The sequence below is a fragment of the Neofelis nebulosa genome, chromosome 6 (assembly GCF_028018385.1).
Source record: "Neofelis nebulosa isolate mNeoNeb1 chromosome 6, mNeoNeb1.pri, whole genome shotgun sequence".
In the NCBI taxonomy this organism is placed as follows: Eukaryota; Metazoa; Chordata; class Mammalia; order Carnivora; family Felidae; genus Neofelis; species Neofelis nebulosa.
The window spans coordinates 37,394,954-37,417,034 of record NC_080787.1 but is presented as its reverse complement, the minus strand read 5'-3'; the positions used below and the strand labels follow the sequence as shown (position 1 = coordinate 37,417,034).

At 50.3% G+C, this 22,081-nt stretch overlaps 1 protein-coding gene across 2 annotated transcripts; it reads right to left on the bottom strand.

Annotated features, from left to right (window-relative positions):
- Nucleotides 1-2,666: 2,666 nt before the first annotated feature.
- DEF6 (DEF6 guanine nucleotide exchange factor) lies at nucleotides 2,667-21,993 on the bottom strand. Of its 2 annotated transcripts, none has more exons than XM_058733668.1 (11): nucleotides 21,904-21,993; nucleotides 11,446-11,586; nucleotides 10,638-10,823; nucleotides 8,826-9,062; nucleotides 8,590-8,736; nucleotides 6,516-6,624; nucleotides 6,033-6,331; nucleotides 4,829-4,995; nucleotides 4,517-4,715; nucleotides 3,464-3,554; nucleotides 2,667-3,260 (listed from the first exon to the last, which is right to left on the bottom strand). In XM_058733668.1, the coding sequence occupies exons 1-11, from the start codon at nucleotides 21,976-21,978 to the stop codon at nucleotides 3,037-3,039; spliced, it is 1,875 nt and encodes a 624-aa protein (XP_058589651.1). In that variant the 5' UTR covers nucleotides 21,979-21,993; the 3' UTR covers nucleotides 2,667-3,036. The 2 variants fall into 2 exon arrangements, with proteins under 2 accessions (XP_058589651.1, XP_058589650.1); XM_058733667.1 differs by lacking the exon at nucleotides 21,904-21,993 and adding an exon at nucleotides 21,324-21,703.
- Nucleotides 21,994-22,081: the final 88 nt, after the last annotated feature.

Sequence of the window (22,081 nt, the reverse complement as noted above, 5' to 3'; positions counted from 1 at the left end):
AGCATCCCTTCCAGGCCCATGTTTTCATTTTTAAGCTGAGAAACCTTGTTCATATCAGTAAGTATATGGGAACTGAGAGTTTTGACAGAGCAGTGGCATCTAAATCTCAGTTGTTTACCAAAAAAAAAAAAAAATCACAAAGATCTATTATAAAAAGAGATTGTTAATGATTTTTCAGCTGATGATGCAATTAAGTCCTTCTAGGTTTTGAAAGCAAAGATTTAGAAACCTCCTGCTTGAAAACAAAAAGAATTTGTTGTCCAGCTTTTGAGCCATTCATTTCCTCAGCACCCACAGGCACCACCAGCATTGCAAATTGTTGCTTTGTTTAGTGTTCCAGGGCGTTTACCCCTCTGGGTAGTCCGCCATTGAAAGATAGTGGGTGAGTGAGTGGTGAACCTTGTTACTGAAAGTAGGGAAGTTGGCATTATGAAGGAGGGAAGCAGTTTTGGTAGAGGGAACACTTGGAAGTTGAGGATCTGCACATTGATTTTCTTAAAATTCGTTGTACCCTAGAGACACCACACTCCAATTAGAGGACAATTGATCCTCCCAGTCGATATCCAGAATCCAGATTTCTTGTGCTCACAGATGTGTTATGCTTCTTTCTACTTACCTTGTTTCCATGTTCTCCTGCTTTCCTTCCTTTTTAATGTTTTTTACTGTTTGCTTATTTTTGAGAGAGAAAGAGACAGAGCACGAGTGGGGGAGGGGCAGAGAGAGAAAGGGAGACACAGAATCCGAAGCAGGCTCCTGGCTCTGAACAGTCGGCACAGAGCCTGACGTGGGGCTCAAACCCACAAACCGAACCGTGAGATCATGGCCTGAGCCAAAGTCGGATGCCCAACGAACTGAGCCACCCAGGCACCCCTCTTGCTCTCCTTTCTTATTAAAAATTTTAAGGGCCGGGGTGCCTGGGTGTCTCAGTTAGTTAAGTGTCCAACTCTTGATCAGCTCAGGTCATAATCTCAAGGTTCATGAGACTGAGCCCCGAGTGGGGCTCCACACTCTTAGCAGAGATTCTCTCTCTGCCCCTCCCCTTCCCCTGTGCACGCGCTCTCTCTCTCAAATAAATAAACTTAAAAAGAAAAGTAGGGGCGCCTGGGTGGCTCAGTCGGTTAAGCGGCCGACTTCGGCTCAGGTCATGATCTCGCGGTGAGTTCGAGCCCCGCATCGGGCTCTGTGCTGACAGCTCAGAGCCTGAAGCCTGTTTCAGATTCTGTGTCTCCCTCTCTCTGATCCTCCCCCGTTCATGCTCTGTCTCTCTCTGTCTCAAAAATAAATAAACGTTAAAAAAAAAAGTAAAAAAGTTAAGGGCCATTGTGAATCCCAGTTCCTGCCTAATGCTTCCCTTTCTTCTGAATTCCTGAATTGTACTGCACTTAGAGTTTGAACCTCACTTCCCATCCCTGAAATACGTATCATGCTATACTGGTAGTTTCGTTTCATGGCACTTTACATAGACTATAATGAAGTTCCTTGCAGTAGAGTTTGGGGTACTGGCAAAAGATTTGAACTTTGATATCAGACAGCACATAAGCTACAGGAGGGCAGGGACTCTCTCTTGTTTTGTTCTGTGCCCTATAGCCAGCACCTAGCATGATATAGGAGCTTAACGAATAATTCATTGAATAAATGAATGGGCTTGAGTTTGAATCTTAGCTACTTTATCACTTTTAAGCTGTGTGACACCCAGTCATTCATTTTAGAATTTAATTATTCAACAAACACTGTTGCATGTTTGCTAAGAGCCAAGCACTGTACTAGGCACTGGGGACGTAAGTTGAAGAAGATACGTCCATGCCCTCAAGGAACTCATGCATCTAGTTATGAAGGCTGTTATGTGAAGTAAGGTGGGAAGGGCAGCCAGTGTGCAGGCCCAGGGGAAGAAAATGAGAGAACTGTTAGCAGATCTGTAAAGCAGAGGCATAGGAGGCTTTCCTGGGCCTCATGTGCCACATAAGGGAATGTGAATTTGACTTGACTGATTAGATATGGGGCAAGATGAAAAAGGAGTCAAAGGGGAGCAGGCAGGAGAATACAAAGGCCTTAGGTTAACCACAGCAGCAGCCACAGTGGCCATAGAGAGGGACTGAAAGCTAAGAGAGTAAAGCAGAACCTACCACATTTCATGATGGTTTTGCACGAGGGGGATGAGAGGAAAGGAGCATCTTAGATTCCCATATCTCTGCCTTGGGTGACAAGGTCAGTGAGTCAAATAATATGGGAAAAGAAGCAAGTTTGGAAGGCTTTGGGCAAGTCATCTGACCTCTCTGAGCCTCAATTTCCCCACCTGTAAAATGCGAATAATAACATCCACCTCTCAGGGTTGCCATGAGAATTAAATAACAGGGAAGTTGTGGGGCATAGAATAGATGCTCAGTAAACACTTTTGGGTGATACTAATAATAGTCCTTGCTCATGTGCCAAGCACTTGATCCTCACAACAACCCTATAAGTTACATCTTATTATTATTCCTGTTTTACCAACACAGGAACTGAAACACTGTGAGGTGAACAAACTCGACCAAAGTCACCCAGTTGGTAAGTGGCAGAATGTACTTTCCTAGCCACTGCACTCCACTTTACTCCTGAGACTTATAACTGGACTTGAGGGAGGAAGAGAGGACGTGGCAGGAGAGATGGACGGCAGACCTGATCAAGGATTCACTCCAAGGGCAGTTTTTATTTAGAAATGTGCCTCTACAGCTTGGTGGCAGTCTGAGGGCACATGCTGCTGGCTTGCTTGCTTGTTTGGTCTCTTTTCCAGCCCAGGGCATAGGGTCCTTGGGGTTAAGGCACAGGATCAAGTTCTCAAGGATCAACATCCCAGACAGCCTCAGTGGTCAGGGGTCTGGGGCTGGTGCCCAAAATAAACAAGTCTCCGTTCTGGACTGTTTCATGGTTAGAGGGCCTGGGCTCCTGGCACCAGGTCCTCAGCTCCCTCTTCTGCAGGGGTTGGCATCACCCACAGGCCAGCTGTGGCCAGGTTCTGGTGGGTATGAGGTTGGGGGGTGGGGAAGGGGATAGCAGAGGCTAATTTTCTGGCGATGGGTCCAGTTTATCTTCCTGGGGGGTGGAAGCCAAGATGGGAGCCTCATCCCCACCGTTGAGGGACTTCAGCTGCTCACTGCTGCTGGGTGAGGGGGTCCTGTTGCCCTGGGATCCCCAGCGGGTCAGGCGCTTTAAGGAGGAGTCACGGCGGGCAAGTGGAAGGGGCTGGAAGCCTGTGAAGGAGCTGCTGGTGGTGGGACGCTTGTCTGGCAGAGAAAAGGCAGCCGTGAGTAAGGAGAAAGGTGCGTGCAAAGGGGACAGGTTGAAGGGCCTTGCCTCAGTCCTTGGGGTAAAGGAGAACCTCCTGACCTTTGATCCCCTGCAGACTCTGTAGATCTGGAGGTATCCCTTTCTCCTTCCCTTCCCTCTCCCCACTCCAGAGAAAGCTCCAGGGTCTACCCCTTCTCACCTCCGGGCTCAATTGGATGCATGAGTCGGTTCATCTGAACATTCCAGTGTTTCACATTGGTGCTGGCCTGGCGCAGCTTCTTCTGGGCAGCCTGTGGGGGACAGGGCCAATGGGGAGTGGGTCAGAGACCCACTGAACAGACCATCCTAAACAGGGTGCCTTGACCTTTTCAGGTTTGCAGGCCCCTTAGAATCTGACAAAGGCTATTGATCACCTCCCCAGAAAAACTCACGCATGTTCATAAAGAGTGAGATATGTGAACAGAGTTAGCTTCCAGTTTCAGGGGTCTCGTGGGTCCCCAAAGGGTCAAAAATAATCATAATTATGGTTCCCATTCATTAAGCAGCTAAGATGTGCAAAGCATATTTATTATTTTAGTTAACCTCCAGAGCAGAGGCGAACAACAAGGAAGGGCAAAAGAGGTTGAGTGACTTGCCCAGGGACCGACGTTGACCACCGCACCACACCACCTCTGCAGGACCTAATGCAAAAGCTCTGCTCCACTGCTCACCCAGCCATTAGCAGTGGTTGTAGGGTGAGGGAACCACGGAGGAACTTTCCCTTTCCATGGTACATATTTCTGTGTTCAAATTTTTTACTATGACCATGTCGGCCAACAAAGCGAATAAAATGACATTAATAAGAACATCAAAAATTGTAAAAGAACAACAACGACGACGACGACGACGACATCAACCCCTCTTCCACGGAGATCAGAGCCAAGGTATAGGGACAGCAAGGGAGGGGGCTTGGAAGAGTATGAGAACATTTTGCGCAGATCAAGAACCATGAAGCAAATAGCAGCTAATGTTCCCTCCGCACTTGCTACATGCTAAATACCACGTATCGTCTCCTTTGGTCTTCATAACGATGCTGTTACCGGTCCCCTTCCCCAGGTGAAGGACTTGAAACTCAGAAAGGTCAGGCAACCGGCCTGAGGCCACACGGCCAGGAAGGGTTTCAGGGTTTTCGGGGTTTCAGGGAAGGCTCCGGCTCCTGCGGGTTAAGGCGCTCACCCCGCCGGCCTCCACCCCCTGCCACTGCGGGCCTCACCTCCACGTCCTCGTCGGCCCTCTGCCGGTTCTGCCGCACCTCCTCCAGCTGCTGCTGGGCTCGCTGCAGGGAGCGGCCCTGCAGCGCCATCTCCTGCTGCAGCTCTTGCTTCTCCTGCTGCGCCCGCTCGATGTAGCGCTCCTGCTCCTCTTTCAGCTGCAGCAGCTGCTTCAGCTTCTCCTCCTCCTCCTCCAGCAGTCTGCCGGGCGCACACTGTGTCGTCTCCACGGCCGAGGCGCCTCGCGGGTGCCCCGCCAGCGGGACGCTGGGGAGTCAGGGAGGGGAACCAGGAGGGGTCCCGCTCAGTCCTACCTGGTCTGGGCTAGGCGCACAGCCTCCTCATCCCGCCGCGCTTTCACTTCCAGTTGCAGGGCCTCCTGCAGCCTCTGCTGCATCTCCTCCAGCTCTTGGATGCGCTGCCGCTGCCGGGCAGCCTCCTCCTTCTTCAGTTCCATCTCGGCTTGCATGGAGGCCCGGGCCTGCGCGGGGACACAGAGCCGCGTCCATGGGGGCAACGGCGTGGGGCAGGGAGGGCCTCCGGTAGGCTGCCCTTTCCCCAGGGCTCCGCTAGGCTGGCCCAGCTAGCTGTCTCCCGGTGAGGGTCTGGGCGGACTCCTTCATGTTGGGGTTTCCTGATCTGACCCCTTTCCGGGAGCCTGACTAGGTCAGATAATGGTCAGTGAACAGAGGCTACATGGGGGAAAGGGGCTCGTCACCCCCTGCCTAGCACCAGCCTTAATAATCAGTATTATGTCCTATTAATATTAGGCATTATAACTATAATTAAGGCTAGTACTAGGCAGGGAGTGACTATAATTATAATAATTGTTGTAACAACTAAAGGTGTTCCTTCACTTGATCCTCACCATACCTCTAAGAGCACAGTTCTGTTAGCACCAACGTGTCACTGATAAGTAAATGAGGCACAGAGAGGCTAACTTGCCTGAGATCACGAGGCTCCTAAGGGGCAGAGCTGGGATTGAATCCAGGTGTCTGTAACTCCAGTTCTAGATCTCTTAAATCCTATATCTAATTCACCTACATGCCTATCCGCCTCCACATTCGTCCCTCCTTCCGCCCATCCTGCGTTCCCCGAACTGGTTCCACTGTAAACTTAGATCAAGTGTAGTCCAACCTAGTCCAGCGTGGGTCCAAACTCATCCCCAAACGCCGTCTTTAGTTGCCCCGCCTCCAGCCAAGGCGTCCGAATTCTACACCTGTAGCACCCAGCTCCAGCCCCACCCCGTCTTCCATCTCCAGCCATCACTTGGATAGGTTCCTCCTGCACTCCCACCCCTTATCCCGCCCCTGGCACTGGCCCTGTCCCGTACGCTTGTTTCATTCAGGTGCACAGGCTCTGTTCCAAGGCCCTCATTCCAAGCCCCGCCTCCACGCACCTCCTTCCCCAGCCCGTGGGCTCCGCCCCCGGCCCAGGCCCCGCCCCCGGCCTTCAGCTCTCTAGCCGGGTCTCCCAGCATCTCTCTGCCAGCTGTCCCCCGCCGGGTGCGGTCCCCACCTGCTCCGCCTCGCGCAATTGGCCCTCGAGGGTCTGCTGCAGCTCGCGGTGCTGGCTGCGGCGTCGCTCCTCCTCCTCCTGCAACAGGCGCTCGGCTTGCCGCTGCGCCTCCTGTAGCAACTCCAGCTCCTGCAGCTTCCGTTCCTTCTCCTCCTGCAGCTGCTGCAGCCGCAGCAGCTCCTCCTCCTTGGCTGCCCGGCGCCGCTCCCGCTGCTCCCGCTGCTCGCGCCGCTTCTGCTTCAGGTCCTTGTGCAAAGACGTCTTCCCTTCCGCCTGCAGCCGGATCGCGGTCTGGATGGCTGCGGCGGGAGAGGGAGGGGGTCAGCAGAAGGCTAGCCGGGACAGCGGGGTCCTCGAGGTGGTCCACCTCCGGAAAGGGGCCTTAGGAGTTGCTCGAGTCAGTCTCCGGCCTCCCGCTGGACAGTGTTACCACCCCCTTTTCACTAAGGAGGCGACCCAAGCCAGCCGGCGGCGAGCACTCACCAGCTGTCCATTCCTGGCGCTGGCGTGTGTCTGAGGCGCTCATCTCGTACGTTCGGGAGGCTGTCTTCACACAGAACATGCAGCGCTTCCCCTCTCGGTCGGGCAGCACCTGGGAGAGGGCAAGTGGCCCCAGATACGCTGGCTTCTCTGGGGTCAGGGCCACACCGGCCGCAGAGACGCTCCAGTTCCATCCCCTACCGGTCCTCGCTGACCATCCACCCTGGGCACCGCTCCTACTCTGCCAGGAACCTGGATGGCTTGGCATGGGGGTTAGTTATGGGCGTACTGTGTCCCCATAACTCTTGTAGTCCCCGCTCTTTGGAGGTAGGGCGGGGCCGTTTTCATCTTGGTATCTCTCCATGGGGCCTAGCATGTAGCCCATTACTGAGTGCGCATGCAGATCATTCTTGAACACCTCCTGTGACACGGTCCTCACTATCCAAATCATTCATTTTCACATAGCCCTGCCTGTTGAGAAAGTTCTCCACTCATTCATTCCACAGATATTTTGGAGTGTCTACTGCAGGCGGCTCATTGTTCTAGGCATTTAGGATACCGAGGTGGAGGTGTGCCTAACAGACCGAAATCCCTGCCTCCCCTAAGTCATATTCTAGCGGAAAATAACAGCTACCACATATTGAACTTCTTATGCTCTAGAGGCCGTAGTAGTGCTATATATGCATCATTTTGTTCACACCTCCAAACAACCTTGCCAGGCAGGCATTATTGGCTCCACTTTACAGAAAAAGAAACTGAGGCTCTCACAGGTTGTGGCGCGTGCCCAATTCACACTGCCTGTTAGTGGTGGGGCTCAGCTTTCTGCCCAGATCTATGCTCTGTCCTCAGTGACACCTGTTTTCTTACGTGACAAAAAATGGGCAGAGCCCAGGATGATTTTTAAAAATGTAAAACAACAAATGTTGATGAGGATGTAGACAGTGGAACCCACATACACTGCTGGTGAAAATGTAAGGTGGTATGGCTGCTATGGAAAACAATTTGGCTATTCCTTAAAAAGTTAAACAGCATTTCCATATGATCTCGCAATTCTACTCCTCAGTGTGTACCTGGAGAAGTGAAAACATATGCCTACCCAGAAACTTCTGTATGGATGTCCAAACCAGCATTATTCACAACAGCAAAAAGACGGAAACAACCCGTTGTCCATTAATGAATGAGTAGATAAACAAAATGTCTGTCTACACAATGGAACACTATTTAGCCATAAAAAGGAGTGAAGTTCTGATCCACACCACAGCATGGATGAACCTTGGAACATTATGCTGAGTAAAAGAAACCAGTCACAAAGGGACAAATATTATACGATTCCATTCTACTCCAGGTACCTAGAACAGGCAAATTTATGGAGACAGAAAGTAGAAAAGAGGTTAGCAGGGGGTGGGGGAGGGGATGAGTTATTTTTTAATGGGTAGAGAGTTTCTGTTTGGGATGATGAAAAAGCTTTGGAAATAGTGGTAATGATTACACACATTGTGGATGTACTTAATGCTATGAACTGTACACTTAAATGGCAAATTTCATGATAGATGTGTAGTTTTTACTACAATTAAAAAAAGTTTAATGTTTACTTACTTCTGAGAAAGAGTGAGACAGAGAGAGAGAGAGAAAACATGAATCGGAGAGGGGCAGAGAGAGAGGGAGACACGGAATCCGAAGCAGGCCCCAGGCTCTGAACTGTCATCACAGAGCCCGACTGGGGGCTTGAACCCACAAACCATGAGATCATGACCTAAGCGGAAATCAAGAGTCAGACATTCAACCGACTGACCCACCCAGATGCCCCTCTCCCCACTTTTTACCACAATTTAAAGAATTGTTTTAAGCCACTAAAATAATAACGGGACAGAGCCAAGGGAGGGAAAGGAGAGGGATGTGGAGAAAGATGAAGGAGGTATATAGAGTTGTCAAAGGGAATGGAATTTGGGTGAAGGAGAAAAACTTTTCAAGAGGATTCCTAGAACATTTTGCTGTGTTGTGTGAGGCATAAGCCATCTCTTCTGAAACCGTTAGCAAAATTCACACCTGTGTTCTACCCCATCACCGTCTCCCTCACCTCCACGCAGCACTGTGCGTCCAGTGGGATGGTACCCCTTTTCTCCTTGCACTCTTCACTCCCAAAATAGCAGAGGCAGCTGGGCTGCAGCTGGAACCAGCGTTCTGTCCAGTTCCTCCTCAGGTGCCCTCGCTTCCACAGGTAGCCCTGCCAGCCAGAGCAGAGTCAGAGGCCTCACCGGCACGCCCCATCCACCCCAGCTGGGGGTCCTCCTCCAGTTCCCAGCTTGGCCTGACCTGCTTCAGGACATCTTGGATGAGTTCCTGATAGACTTCATGGATGGCCATGCTGAGAGTGTCCCGCCCCACACCTCGAAGGCAGCGCCCCGAGTTGAAGAGTTCCAGGAACTGCCAGACGCTGAGCCCTCCGCTGGTCTGGGCTGCCTGGGCTTCCTGGGCCAGCAGCTCTTCCAGCTCACCCAAGCCCACCTCCAAGCTCATGCTGCTGAGCACCTTCTTCAGCAGGTATTCCACCTGGAGGAGAAGGAAAGCCTGGTGGCTGCAGCAGGCAGTGTTGCCTGCGACAATACCAGAGGGTGCCCCCTCTTGCTCCCCAGAGCCTAGACAGGGGTGACCAGGTACAGGGAGTGGGGGACCAGAGGACTAAATGTTGGTGGAAACCAGGGTAGATTTGGGAGGGGATCCTGGAGCCCCAACCTCAATGCAGGCATCCCCTTCCCCTCCCCAACCTCCAGTCCCATGTCCCACTCCTTCATGCTTTAAATTAAGGGCAGGGTGAAGGCCGAGGGCTAGGGGCCAGGCAGAGGCAGCAAATCATAGAACACATCAGAGGGGGTGCAAGGGCCCTGTCATCCAATACCCTTACTTTGCAGATGACAACACTGAGGCCCAAAGGGGGAAGTGGCTTGTTCTAAATCATACAGCAAGTTGGTGGCAGCAAGAACTCGATTCAGATCTCCTGAATCCCATCTGAGTCCTTATTCCAAGCCCAAGCTCCAACCCAGAGGATCCTTCCCTTATGGGAGGTTAAGGGGATTGGGGGTGGTGGTAAGCAGGGCAGGGACAGGAAACCTGCTACAGAGGAACAGGAAGTAGTGGTTGGGGTACATCCTGCTGCAGTTTGTTCATACATGTTGATCGCAGCAGCAAACAGCCTTCTGGCCAATGAGGGGCCACCTTGCCCTGACAGGAGTCTGAAAGGGGTGCTGAACCAGGTGTAGAGAGACACATGTCCCTTTCCTGCCCCAGCAGCTTCTTGGGAAACTCTCTTGCTCTGGAGCCTCCTGGGCCTCAGCTGGGAGTTGGGGGGGGGGGGGTGGTGTACCAGTTCAGGGATTAGATATTTCCCTCACCCTTCCCACAAACAGAAGCAAGGAGACAAATCTGAGTGCAGTTGGATGTGCCAGGACTTGTAAACACGGAGGATTCCTCCCCTCTATACCTTAAGACCTAAATTGACCCTGGCATCTTCATAGTCACCAAAAGGTCAGGAGAAGGCTGAACAGATGGGGGAGAGAGGTGGGAAGTGGGTTGGGGGGCACCTGAGTTGAGGCAGTAGAGCCTCTACTCCCAGCATACCCTCTCTGGAGCCCTGATTTGGGTTGGCCCTGGCTCTCCCCAAATTACAGAAGACAGGAAGGGAAAAATCTAGAGCCAGAGCCAGATTTGGTTGCCCCACCCCCCTGGGGTAATTGGACAGCTATCCCAGGAAAGTCTCCCTTCCTCTCATATAGTACCCTTCTCAGACTGCTACGGTGCCTTAAATCCTGCCATTTGATCTTAAATGGTTTTCATTTTTAAAAGCCCAGTAAGGTATCAGGCATTTACAGCTCTGTGTACATAGAATCTACAGGTCATTTTCCTACTTTGAGGGTTAACAGAGGCTTGAAGTAAGTGTAGTTTTGGTTCTCCCTGGGGGACGGCACAATTATTCTGGTCCGGGCAATTCTAGCATCTGGGGACAGTTGGGGGCAGAGAAGCACCAGCATGGGAAGACCAAGAAGAAGGGGGTTGTGGGAAAGTTGCAGAGATGATTCATGGTTTTGCTAAGCCTGGCCCCAGTGATTCTGGGGCTGCCATTACCCTCACCTCATCAGGAACCATGATCAGAGGGTACTTGTCCTCAGACAGGAAGTTGAAGAGGCACCAGAGGCGGAAGGCATCCTCATTGGAGAGCATGCTGTTCCCGTTGCTGTCCACCCGATAGTTCTTCTTGGCCGTCAGGGTCCAACACAGCTCATCAAAGTGCTCCTTAACGAAAGCCCCCTCCTCCACCTGCCACCAGGCCTGCATGTCAGCCCAAAGGCCGCCCCATCCTTGCTCTACCACCAAACAAGCCTGCAGCTGCTTTCTTGGGGTCACCTACTCCCCTGCTCCCTACTCTGCCAAGTTGGGGCTCTAACTTGAGGAATCCCTGAACTGCTTACCAGGTAACTAGCTGATTCCACACCTCCCACACCAATCCACACCCACCCAAGTCCCCTGCCAACAGAGAAACACTAGCCCCTCAGCCCAGGGGAAAGAGAAGCGGAGGCCAAGGGAGGATGGACAATCAAGAAGAGAAGAGAGTGACAGCTGGGAGGAGCAGGAGGCACAGCACTGGGGAGGCTGGAGAGCCTTCTGTAAAGGTTACAGCTGGAAATGGGGGGTGAGCCTAGGTAGGAATGGGGTGGAAGTGTGGAGGCTGAGGTGAGGGAGATTGAGGGTGAGTTAAGGGAAGCAGGGAGGGGGACAGGGGGCTGCAGTGTGAAAGAAGGAGCTGGGAGGGTAGGGATGGACAGTGGGGACAGAAGTGGGGGTTTATAGGTGGGAGGAGTTGGGGTGGCAGTGTATTGGGGTGCTGGCCAGACTGGGGAGTGGGGAGAGGTTAGAGGTGCCCCCTCAAGCTAGGCCCCACCTTGTCCAGGATGTACTTGTTGAGGTAAGGCATGTATCCTTGGCTGGACACAGGGCCATCGTCATCGTCCCGGAAGTGCTCCTCCAGAGCCACAGGGTCGTGGGGGATGTGCAGGACCGTGTACAGGTTGTGGGACAGCACCTGAGACAGAGTGGCAGTTTGCCTTCCTGTGCCCCAACCAAAACTGGGCCAGAGGACTGTTCCCACCTCCTGGCTTGTCCCCATTCCCATCCTGGCTAAGTCCTCTGCACACATGATGCAATTCAATCATAACTAAAACTTACGTATTTATATAGACAACGGAATACAATTCAGTCATAAAAAGAAGGAAATCTTGCCATTTGCAACAACGTGGGTGGAACTTGAGGGCACTATGCTAAGTGAAATCAGAGAAAAATATATACCATATGATCTCACTTACATGTGGAATCTAAACAACAAATAAACACCCCCTCCCCCGCAAGCTCACAGATACAGAAAGCAGACGTGGTTACCAGGGGCAGGGGGTAGGGAGGTAGGTGGAATGCATGAAGGTACAACTTCCAATTATAAAATAAGTTATGAGGATGTAAAGTATAACATGGAGACTATAGTTAATAATGCTGCATACATATTTGAAAGTTGCTAAGAGTGGATCTTAAAAATTCTCATTACAAGAAAAAAGTTGTAAAAAAAATAAAAGAAAAAAGTTGGGTAAGTATGTATGGTGACAGATGTTAACTAGACATTGTGGTGATCATTTCACAATATATACAAATATCACATCATTATGCTGTATACCTGAAACTAAGATGTTATATGACAATTATACTTCAATAAAAAACAAAAAACAAAGAAACCTAAAACGTATACCCTTACTATGCACTAAGCACACTGAGTGAAGTACTTTACACATAATTCATTTAATCCCCATAACAACTGTTAATATCCCCATTTTACAGATGAGGTGAAAGAGCTGGGCTTCAAACCCACGCAGCCATGTTCTTAGCCACTTCGTTAGGTAGGGATGTCCTCTTTCTACAGACAAGGACACTGAGGCTCAAGGGATTCAATAACTTCCCCAAGGATTCACAGTAAGCAAGAGTCTGGGATTCAAATCCAGCTCTGAAGATCCCAAAGCCCAGGTGCTTCCCAGGATGCTGGGCTATCTATCAGCAGGGAGGTGGCTGTCACACCAGGGCAGAAGCCTCCAATGTTTCATCATTTCCATCAAAGACTCAGTGTTCGGGCTGCAGTGTGCCTAGCTCCGGGAAAGGCAAGTGCAGTTCCAGTCACTGCCCTTCAAAGATGGAAGGGAGCTGGAAAGGGCTCAAAGAAGGGTCACGAAAAATGGTCTGTGACATGTGGAGGAAAAGGCCTAGAAGGGATGGTGGCCATGGTGGTGTGGAGGGGAAACACGGGTTGGTTAACAAACCCATGATATAAGAACAAAGAGGTTGAAGTTGGAACAAGAGCAGGAAAAAATAAAACTGCCTCGGGTAGTTCTCTTATAGCACTTATCACAGTGGTAATGATGAAAATGGTCATTATTGCACACCTACGATGTGGCAGCCACTGTATGAGTAGCTTTCTATACCCCATGTCTAAAATCCACAACTGCGATACACAGATATAATTATCCCCGTTATTTATTTATTAAAAAAAATTTTTTTTAACGTTTATTTATTTTTGAGACAGAGAGAGACAGAGCATGAATGCGGGAGGGTCAGAGAGAGAGAGGGAGACACAGAATCTGAAACAGGCTCCAGGCTCTGCACCGTCAGCACAGAGCCCGACGCGGGGCTTGAACTCACGGACGTGAGATCATGACCTGGGTCAAAGTCGGACGCTCAACCGACTGAGCCACCCAGGCGCCCCGGTCCCCGTTTTTTAGATGAAGGTGCTCAGCCTTGGAGAAGTTGAGAGTAAGTGGCCAAGCTGAGGCTGGAACCAGGTGTGCCTCCCTATTAAAATACTGACCCTGAGACTCTTTCTCCAGGTAGATGGTGAACTCTGGAAGCAAAGTTTCTGTTCATTTCTACCACCCAGCCCCTATGTCCTCTTTTACACACTGAAGGCAGTCAACAAATGGTGTGTTTAAGGGCTGCTTCCACCCACCAACAGTTAAGCTTAGGGTCAGGCCCTGAGGCAGGAGCTGGCAACACCCCAGGGATGGTACCATGCCAAGTCTTCACTTCTTTATTCTCTTATGAGAGAAGATGGGACAAAGGATTGACACTTGCCCCCAGTATTCTGCTGGGCCTCAGGCTCGACTTAACAAAGAGGGAAGTTGGAAGACCCAGCAAGAGGGTGTTTCTGTTTTCGCTCATACCTCTCTGGGAAGCCATCCCTGACCCCCACCCCAACCCTGGTTCCCGTGCTCTTCAAATCATCTCATGTGCCATATTTGGTTTTGCTTCTCTTGTTCTAGAGGACATCTTAAGTTTCTTCCTGATGAACTCTGCCTTCTTCTCCCTTATTTGGTAATGGAGCCCTGATTTTTCTTTGAGAAGCACCTCTCCCCCATTCTCAATATCTGTGGTAATTGACCGCGTGTACCCTGACCCGACCTGGGGCAGGGGGTGGGCACATCAGAGTCACGGCGATTGGCTGAAGGAAAGGCACGTGACCAAAACCTGGGCCAATAAAAATCAGCCCTACGATTTAGGCTTCCTCTAGTGGAAAGAGGTATACTTTGTTAAGCTGTTAGAAGGTAGACACCTTCACCCTCTACCCCTCAGTTTCATTGTCAGTAAAACAATGGGATAGTAACTGTCACCTGGAGAGGCTGTGAGGCTGGAAAGGATTATGGAGAGTGCCAGAGTTAGGTCTGCACAGAGCTAATGTTAGTTCTCTTTCTGCTTAGAAAGTGCAATTAAATTTTTTTTTTTCAACGTTTATTTATTTTTGAGAGACAGAGACAGAGCACGAGCAGGGGAGGGGCAGAGAGAGAGGGAGACACAGAATCCGAAACAGGCTCCATGCTGTCAGCATAGCGCCTGGCGCCAGGCTCAAACAAGGCAGTCATGAGAACTGGACCTGAGCCGGAGTTGGATGCTTAACCAACTGAGCCACCCAGGTGCCCCCAAAGTGCAATTTTTTAACCTCACATATGGACATAGATCTTGACTGATATCAGGTACTGAAGAGACTATGAAGAAATGGGGATTTGAATGCTCTACTGCTGAGGTGTGAATTAATTTCTCTGGAGGGCAAGAACCTATCAAACTTAAAATTGGGCATGACCCCCAAATTTCTAATCATCTAACCTATAGATGCTCAAGGGAACAGAGCTACATGTACAAGAATGTTCACTGAAGCATTGTTTATAATATGAGGAATTGGAGACAGCTAGGCTTCTTCAGTAGGGGGACAGGTACACCGTGTCATGGACCTATGTGCGGTTGGAAATATTCTACCTCTGACACTTGTGTGCTTATGGGCAAGTGGTTTAACATCTCTAAGACCTTATCTCCTCTGTGAGAATAATAAGGGGGCCTACTCCAAAAGGTTTCTTAGGGGCGCCTGGGTGCCCTCAGGCAGTTAAGCATCCGACTCAAGTCATGCTCAGGTCATGATCTCACAGTTCATGAGATGGAGCCCCCACTCCCTGCTGAGTGTGGAGCCTGCTTGGGACTCTCTCTCTCTCCTGCTCTCTGCCCCTCCCCCACTTGTGCTCTGTTTCTTTCTCTCAAAAAATAAACAAATAAATAAATAAATAAACATTAAAAAAATTCCCAGAGGTGCCTGGGTAGCTAAGTTGGTTAAATGTCTGACTCTTGGTTTTGACTCAGGTCATGATCTCACAGTTTGGTGGGTTCCAGCCCCGCATTGGGCTCTGCGATGGCAGCGTGGAGCCTGCTTTGGATTCTCTGTCTCCCTCTCTCTCTCCCCCTCCTGCACTTGCACTATCTCTCTCAAAATAAATTAACAAACATAAATAAATAAATAAAGTAAATAAATAAATTTCCAAAGGTTTGGTTTGTTTTTTTTGTTTGTTTGTTTGTTTTTTAGAATGAAGAGGTCAGCATAGCACCTGGTAGGGAGCTCATTGTTTAATAAAAGTTGTGTGCTATTTTTATTATTATGCTTTTATGAACACACATGGAAAGATATGCATAATATACTGGTTGGTGAAAAAAAACAAGCTGTAGAGTGGAATGTTTGTAAAATAAATGTGTGCAAAGATTAGGTTGAACCATAGCAAATTGCAGTTTTAATAGGTTGAAACAATAAAATGTCAGCAATTTCATACGGCCCAACCTAATGTGTTTATTTGTATATAGGAAAAATCTAGAAGACTCAGCAGACTGTTAACAGCTATCACCCCACCATCCTTCCCCAGGGAGGGGAGGAACTTTCATCATATTTAACATTACGTTTGTCTTTGAATTTTTTTTAAGCCAGTAACATGTTTTACTTGAATAAATTTCATCTTCTCTAAAATTATATTCTTCTACACTCTGAATTCTTTTTTTTAACCAAGAGGATTTGTTTTTATGACAAAAATTTAAAGCCACAGAGATAAAAAAACAAAGAGTGCCATTAACCACTAATGCACCCTGTTATTAAGTTGGTCTATAATGACATTTATTTGCTATTCCCTTTTTGTGCGAGCATTTCTGGGTGTTCTACATTCCTTGAGGGCAGCAAGGACTCTAAGCTCAGGCCTGATTCCAGAGTTCAGTACCATGTCCCCCACAAGATAAATGTTTTTGTCTGACTCAAGTCTAACTTACATGCTCCAATGGTTTCCCATTTTTCTCAGAGTAAAATTCCAAGTCCTTCCAGAGGCCTCCTGCACCTTCTCTGACTTCATTCCTCTTGCTCACTCCTCTGCCAGGCACACATTTGCCTCAGGGCCTTTGTACTTGCCATCCCTTCAGCCTGGAACATCCTTCTTCCAGGTGCAGGCATGGCACATACTCTCTTCTCCTTCCGGTCTTTGAGATGTCACCTTCTCAAGACCACCTTATTTAAATCTATAACCCCATCCCCTCTACCCCAACCCCCCACTCTCCATCCCCATTTCTGCTTTATTTACTCTCATGTCATGGATCATCTTCCATCATGTGATACATTTGTACTTATTTTATCATCTGTATTTTCTGACTAGGATGGTAGCACCACCATGGGGGGATTTTTGTCTGTTTTATTCACTGCTGTATCATGGGTCTGGCACATAAGAAACTCAGTAAATATCTGTTGAATGAAATTAAACGCTTCATGGGAAGAAGTGTGAGAAATACAAAGTCAGGCAGACATGTACTGAATCTCTCTGAGCAAATTAACCTCACTGGGACTTCGTTTTTGTATCTCTAAAAACAGCATTCAAAGAGATGCTGTGCAAACCCCCTCCCCACCCCCGGATGGAACCTGCCACACGGCAGTGCAGTTATTTGAGCTGTTCCTCACTTCGGTTCATTCGTCCACACTGTCCTCTAAGACATACCTTCCTCACCTGTACCTTTTGCCAGTGGAATCTGAGGGGCCCGGGACAGAGCCTCCAATCCCTGTGAGCCGTCAGGTGTCGGGACCAGAAGCAATTAAGGCTCCAGACACCCAGGGCTCAGGGCTTCTCCCCCAGAGAGCTCGGTAGACCTCAGACTGCCAGGCTTCCTGTGCCTGGGTGCTGGTTGGGGCTAGAGGTGGTGAGAGGGTGTGACCAGGGGAGGGTCAGGCTGGAAAGGAAATGGCAGGGGCGGAGGCCAGAATGCGCAGGAGCTCACTGGGCTGATTTCAATCAATCCTCAGCCCTGGAGGCAGGGACTCTCATTATCCTCCTTTTACAGATGAGGAAATCAAGGCTCAGAGAGGTTAAGCATCTTGCTGGAAGTCTGCCTCTAAAGCTCTACTCTTGATCTCTCTGCTACATTAGCTCTGGCTGAGCATCACAATCACCTGGGGAGCTGGTGAAACTGAAATACGCTGGGGCCCGCCCAGACTTACTGACTCAGAGTTTCCAGGGGTGGGGTCCAGGTGCCTGTAGTTTTCACAAGCCGTCATTCAGGCCCCCTCACAGAGGACTCTCACAGTCTCACCCCCAACCTAGGCAACCTCTGACCTCTGAGTTGACAGCAACTGACCTTTGAGAGGTTTCATTTACCCACTGTTTCCTGTGGAGGCATGTGGGGAAATGGTTCTCCTCTAGGGGCTTGTGAGTTCCCTAAAAACTCAAGTGTGGGGATGGGGCAGGTGCCAGGGCCCATGGTCTTGCGGTTCCCAGACTTCGCTCGGGAACTCAGATATGAGGGGTTTGGGAACCCATAAGGAGCACCAACTAATGGCTGCAAAGACAGTAAATAATCTCTTTCCTATACGGCCTATCGTTTTTTAAGTGTATCTCGGTGTCAGGAGATACTTTTAAATTATATAGATCCTTTAAAGAGTTACAACCAGCAGATAATAAAGTATAACTACTATCAGGAGGGAGGAGCCCTGGGGATTTCAAAAAGGTGAGAATCTCTGAATGAGTTGTGCGCCTGCTGAGAGCAAGAAAGGGCTAGAAGGGGCTGAGGGCAGGCACCAAAGAAAGAGGCTCAGAAAAGGGAAAAGAGAGGCTGCATCAAGGATCAATTTCACCTACTTGATGTACTTTGTCAAAATTTATTTTAGTAGAAAAAAAAAACCTTTTTATCTTAGTAATCTAGCTGGATAGCTTGGAGATCCCCAGTTCAACCCACTGGCTTTACAGATGAGAAACTAGAAATTCAGAGATGGGCAGTCACTTGCCCAAGGTCACCTAGCTGGGAAGGAGTTTAGAAGTCCAGGCCTATGTGGCTCTGAGTCAAGTGTTCTGCACACCACGAAATCATCCTCCCTCTGCCCACCATCCTAGGCTGGGGAGGCCAGCAGTAGGTAGGGGTCAGAACAAAAAAGCTGAAGATCGCAGCCAGCAGATTCCTGGACTGGAGTTGTTCTTAACCTCCCCTCCACAGAGGAGAAGGCTGCTGTCCCTCTCCTGAGGCAGAGCCTGAAGCTCAGGAGCCTGAAAGACCTAAAAAAGTCAAGTGGGGGGGGGGGGTGCCTGGATGGCTCAGTCAGTTAAGCGTCTGACTTCAGCTCAGGTCATGATCTCACGGTTCGTGAGTTTGAGCCCCACGTCAGGCTCTGTGCTGACAGCTCAGAGCCTGGAGCCTGCTTCGGATTCTTTCTCCCTCTCTCTCTCTGCCCCTCCCCTGCTCATGCTCTGTCTCTCTCTGTCTCAAAAATAAATAAAACATTTAAAAAAAAATAATAATAAAAAGCCAAGTGGGTAAGGCCCCAGCTCTTGCCTGTCAAGGGGAAGGGGTAGGCCTGCTGCCTCCTGAGATCGCATCGAGCCAGAGACTTTCTGCTCCATCCACATCCCCAGTCTCAGGCCCCTCACCCCCAATTCTCAGCTAATCCCCCACTAGGCTCAGAACCAAGACTGCTCCCCTAGGGAAGAGGAGTCCTCAACTCCTGGCAAATTTTGTGCTCAATCTAAATCCATCCTGGGCAGCAGTGCCATTCATATTGGCTAACTGTACTTTCCTCAACTGGACAAAGGCCATTGTACTTTCTACAAGAATTCAGAGAGAGGAAGACTCATCTGCTCTGTCCTCCAAGTCTTCTCTTCTCCAGAGAAAACAATCCTGACTCCTTGGATAATTCTCAGAGGGCTTGCTGACAGCCAGTGGCAGCCCTTCTCCCAACACATCAGGGAAGTGGTGACTGTCACAGACAGGCACAGCTTGCTGGGCTGGTTCAGTTCTCTGGCCTGGTCCCAACTGAGGACCCCAAGGCCAGGGACAGTGTTGGTGAGGACAGATTAATCCCAAGATCTTTTCCCTTCTCTCCCAAGTCTTTTCAGGGGTGGGGTTGGCCCCACTGGTATACCTCTCATCTGCTTCTTCCTCTGGCTTCTGACCACTTCTCTATTGCTCCTTTGCCTTTCCGGCATCCCCACCCCCAACACTATCACTACTTCCTCCTCTTCCAGTATCCACCACTATGGTCTTGGGAAAGAACTGCCTTCCCTATCTTTCTCGTGTGTGACATGGGCCTTACCACTTCTGCCCCACCCACCACCTGGTCCAAGACTCCTACCACTAGCACAGATTCTCAGAGTGGACGCATTTTCTGTTGAGTGGGGGAGAAATCTACCTTTGATCCTATGTGGCCAAAGCTGCTGGCAGTGGGCTCAATTTGAGCTGTGAAGGGATACAGACAGTGGACAGTTCAAGTATGTAAGCTCCTAATATAACCTTCCCTGCAAATACCCAACCAGTGGGGGTGAGGTGTGGGCATCGATCCAGTTGGGAGGCCAAGAAAAGAAGGTTAAGGTAGAAAGCCTTACTGGCTGATAGCCAGGAAAAGGGGACCCACCTGAGGGCTGTACCTTCCATAGATAGCCTGGAGAGGTTATAGGAGCTATAGGTAATAGAGAGGCAGAAAATGGTATCTTGGAGACAACAAACTATGGAGGTTGGGATTATTTCTATAAAATATTAATGAGAGTGGGAGGTGGATGCAGGGCACGGGTTTTTGCAGGGATGGATTTTGGATGATCTACTTTTCTTCTGTCTGTACTGAAGCCCCTGCTAGATGACATGATCTGCAATAAAATGATTTAAATAGAATGTAAGGAAGAACCTGCCTGTTGAGGAATCCTCCCAGATGATCAAAGGTGGTAACGGACTATCTTTCCTGGGGGTGCCAAGAATCATTTTTTGGATGCTCGTAAGTCTGGCTAAGGGGTAGATTATGGGATAGGACCAGTTTGGCACATCCAAGTTTATTGCATTGAAATTCAGCAAAGTAGGAGGTTGGATTGGGGGTGGGGCATAGTGCCTATCCTGCCCTACTCATCTCTCCCAGGTTTCCAGGCATCTCCTACCTTAATCATTAAGAATGGAGGTTTCCTTGAGGCTACATTCCACCTTTGGGGGTGCCCAGATCGGACACCAGAAATTTAGGGCCTAGCTTCACGCCAGGCACATAGTTGCTCAGTACACATGTGAATTGAATGAATGGTCCCTTAAGAGAGGTCACAGAGAGTCGAGGCTTACCCTGTTCCTATCTCTCAGTGTTCCCTGGTTTCAGTGGTTTAGGGCCTTGCTTCTTCCCCACTAACTAGGGTGGAGAAGGCCACACTAAGTTAGCACTAGAGGAAGGGAGGAAACTTTTTGATCGCCTAGGAATTAATTGTCTAGGACCAAGTACTGAACCGTACATAGGACAATCACTGATGGAGCTCTTCCTGGGCTCAGATTCCACTCCCTCCCTACCTGAGGTCCCAAGGCCAAAGGGAACAGTTTCCCAACCTGGTGTGTGGGAGGAGGGGAGGCTGAGCTGGGCAGCACAGGGTCTTGGTCCTTGCCCCTTCCCAGTGCTGTTGCACCTGGGAGACAAGAGTTCAGAGGAGCTGTTCTCTGCCAAAGATGACCAAGTCAGCCTGGTTTGGAACTGGGAGAGGCTCGCTAAGCCACTCTCTCAGCTCCGGGAGGAAGTGACTGACAAGTACTAGCTAACTGTCTCTCTTCAAAACCAGGAGGAAGCAGCAGGAAGGAGTAGGGTGCGTGCCCAAGCTTCACTCTGGGGAGACGTGTGCTCAACACACGGAGTATGGGATGTCGCCTGGCCTGTTGGCCTTCAAAACCTAATGATGCCACCTCCACCCTCCCAAGAGTTGGGGGGGGGGGGCAGGGCTCTGGGCAAAAGCTCTGCATGTACTTCCCTGGGGCCTCAGAACGTGGGCAGCAGGATCTACCAGGCTATGTTGTCCTGCTTACCCAGTACTGTCTCCCCTCCCCAGGCCTGGGCCTCTGGATGGCTGAGTGCCCGGGGAGCAGCACAGCGTTCATGCCTGGCTCCTGGGCTGCAGGGGCTGATGAGGCATGTCTGCCGGCCTCCCCTGGGCCCCGGGTGCCCCTCACCTTGAGCTGGGACTTGGAGACCTTGCCGCTCTTCTCCACGTCCAGTGCGGTGAAAGCGTACCAGATGGACTTAAGCAGCTCCTTGCGCAGGGCCATTGCTGAGGTGCCCGCCCGGCCAGGGGGCGGCTCTGACACCGAGATCCGGTTTCAGGAAATGCAAACGGCTGCAGAGACCGCAGAGGGGCCATGGCGCGGAGCAAGAGCTCCACCTGCCTGCTTGCATGGGGCTCCCCGTGCTGGCAGGAACCAGCCTGTTGCTCTTGCAGCGCTCAGTGGCCCCACTCTCTGCGTGGGACCTCGGCACCAGACCCTGGAAGGCCAGAGCCCTGGTTCTGTTCAGTGCAGCTCCCTAGGCGTGAGGCCCTTTAGAAGCCTCCGCAGCCCCACAACCTTCTGGGGCTTCCTGCGCTCCCAGAGGCAGCTTGCTGAGGGGAAAAAGCAAGTCCACCCTCCTGACTGTAGAAGGGTGGCATTAGGGGATATCCTGTCTCAATTCCACACTTACCAGACAGGAGGCCTTGGATGAATTACTTAACCTCCTTGAGCAGTTTCCTCATAGTAAAGCAGTAAAAATACCCACGTCACAGAGTTGTAAAGTCCGGGGATGGATGTGAGGCAGAGCAGGCCCTGGATAAAGCACATCTTTTAGGGCCATCTAACATTGTGGTGGTGGGGCTCCTCCCAGGCAGAAGAAAACAAAGGCAACAACACAAAGTTGGCGGAGGAATTGGGCCAGGGCACCTCTCCAGGTCAGGCGG

Coding starts and splice junctions, on each gene's coding strand:
- DEF6 (XM_058733667.1), bottom strand. CDS start 21,419: ATGGCCCTGCGCAAGGAGCTGCTTAAGTCCATCTGGTACGCTTTCACC. Junction 11,587..21,323: donor TCTCCAAGTCCCAGCTCAAG/GTGAGGGGCACC, acceptor ACTCTGTCTCAG/GTGCTGTCCCACAACCTGTA. Junction 6,625..8,589: donor ACGCACAGTGCTGCGTGGAG/GTGAGGGAGACG, acceptor GCCCTCTCCCAG/GTGCTGCCCGACCGAGAGGG.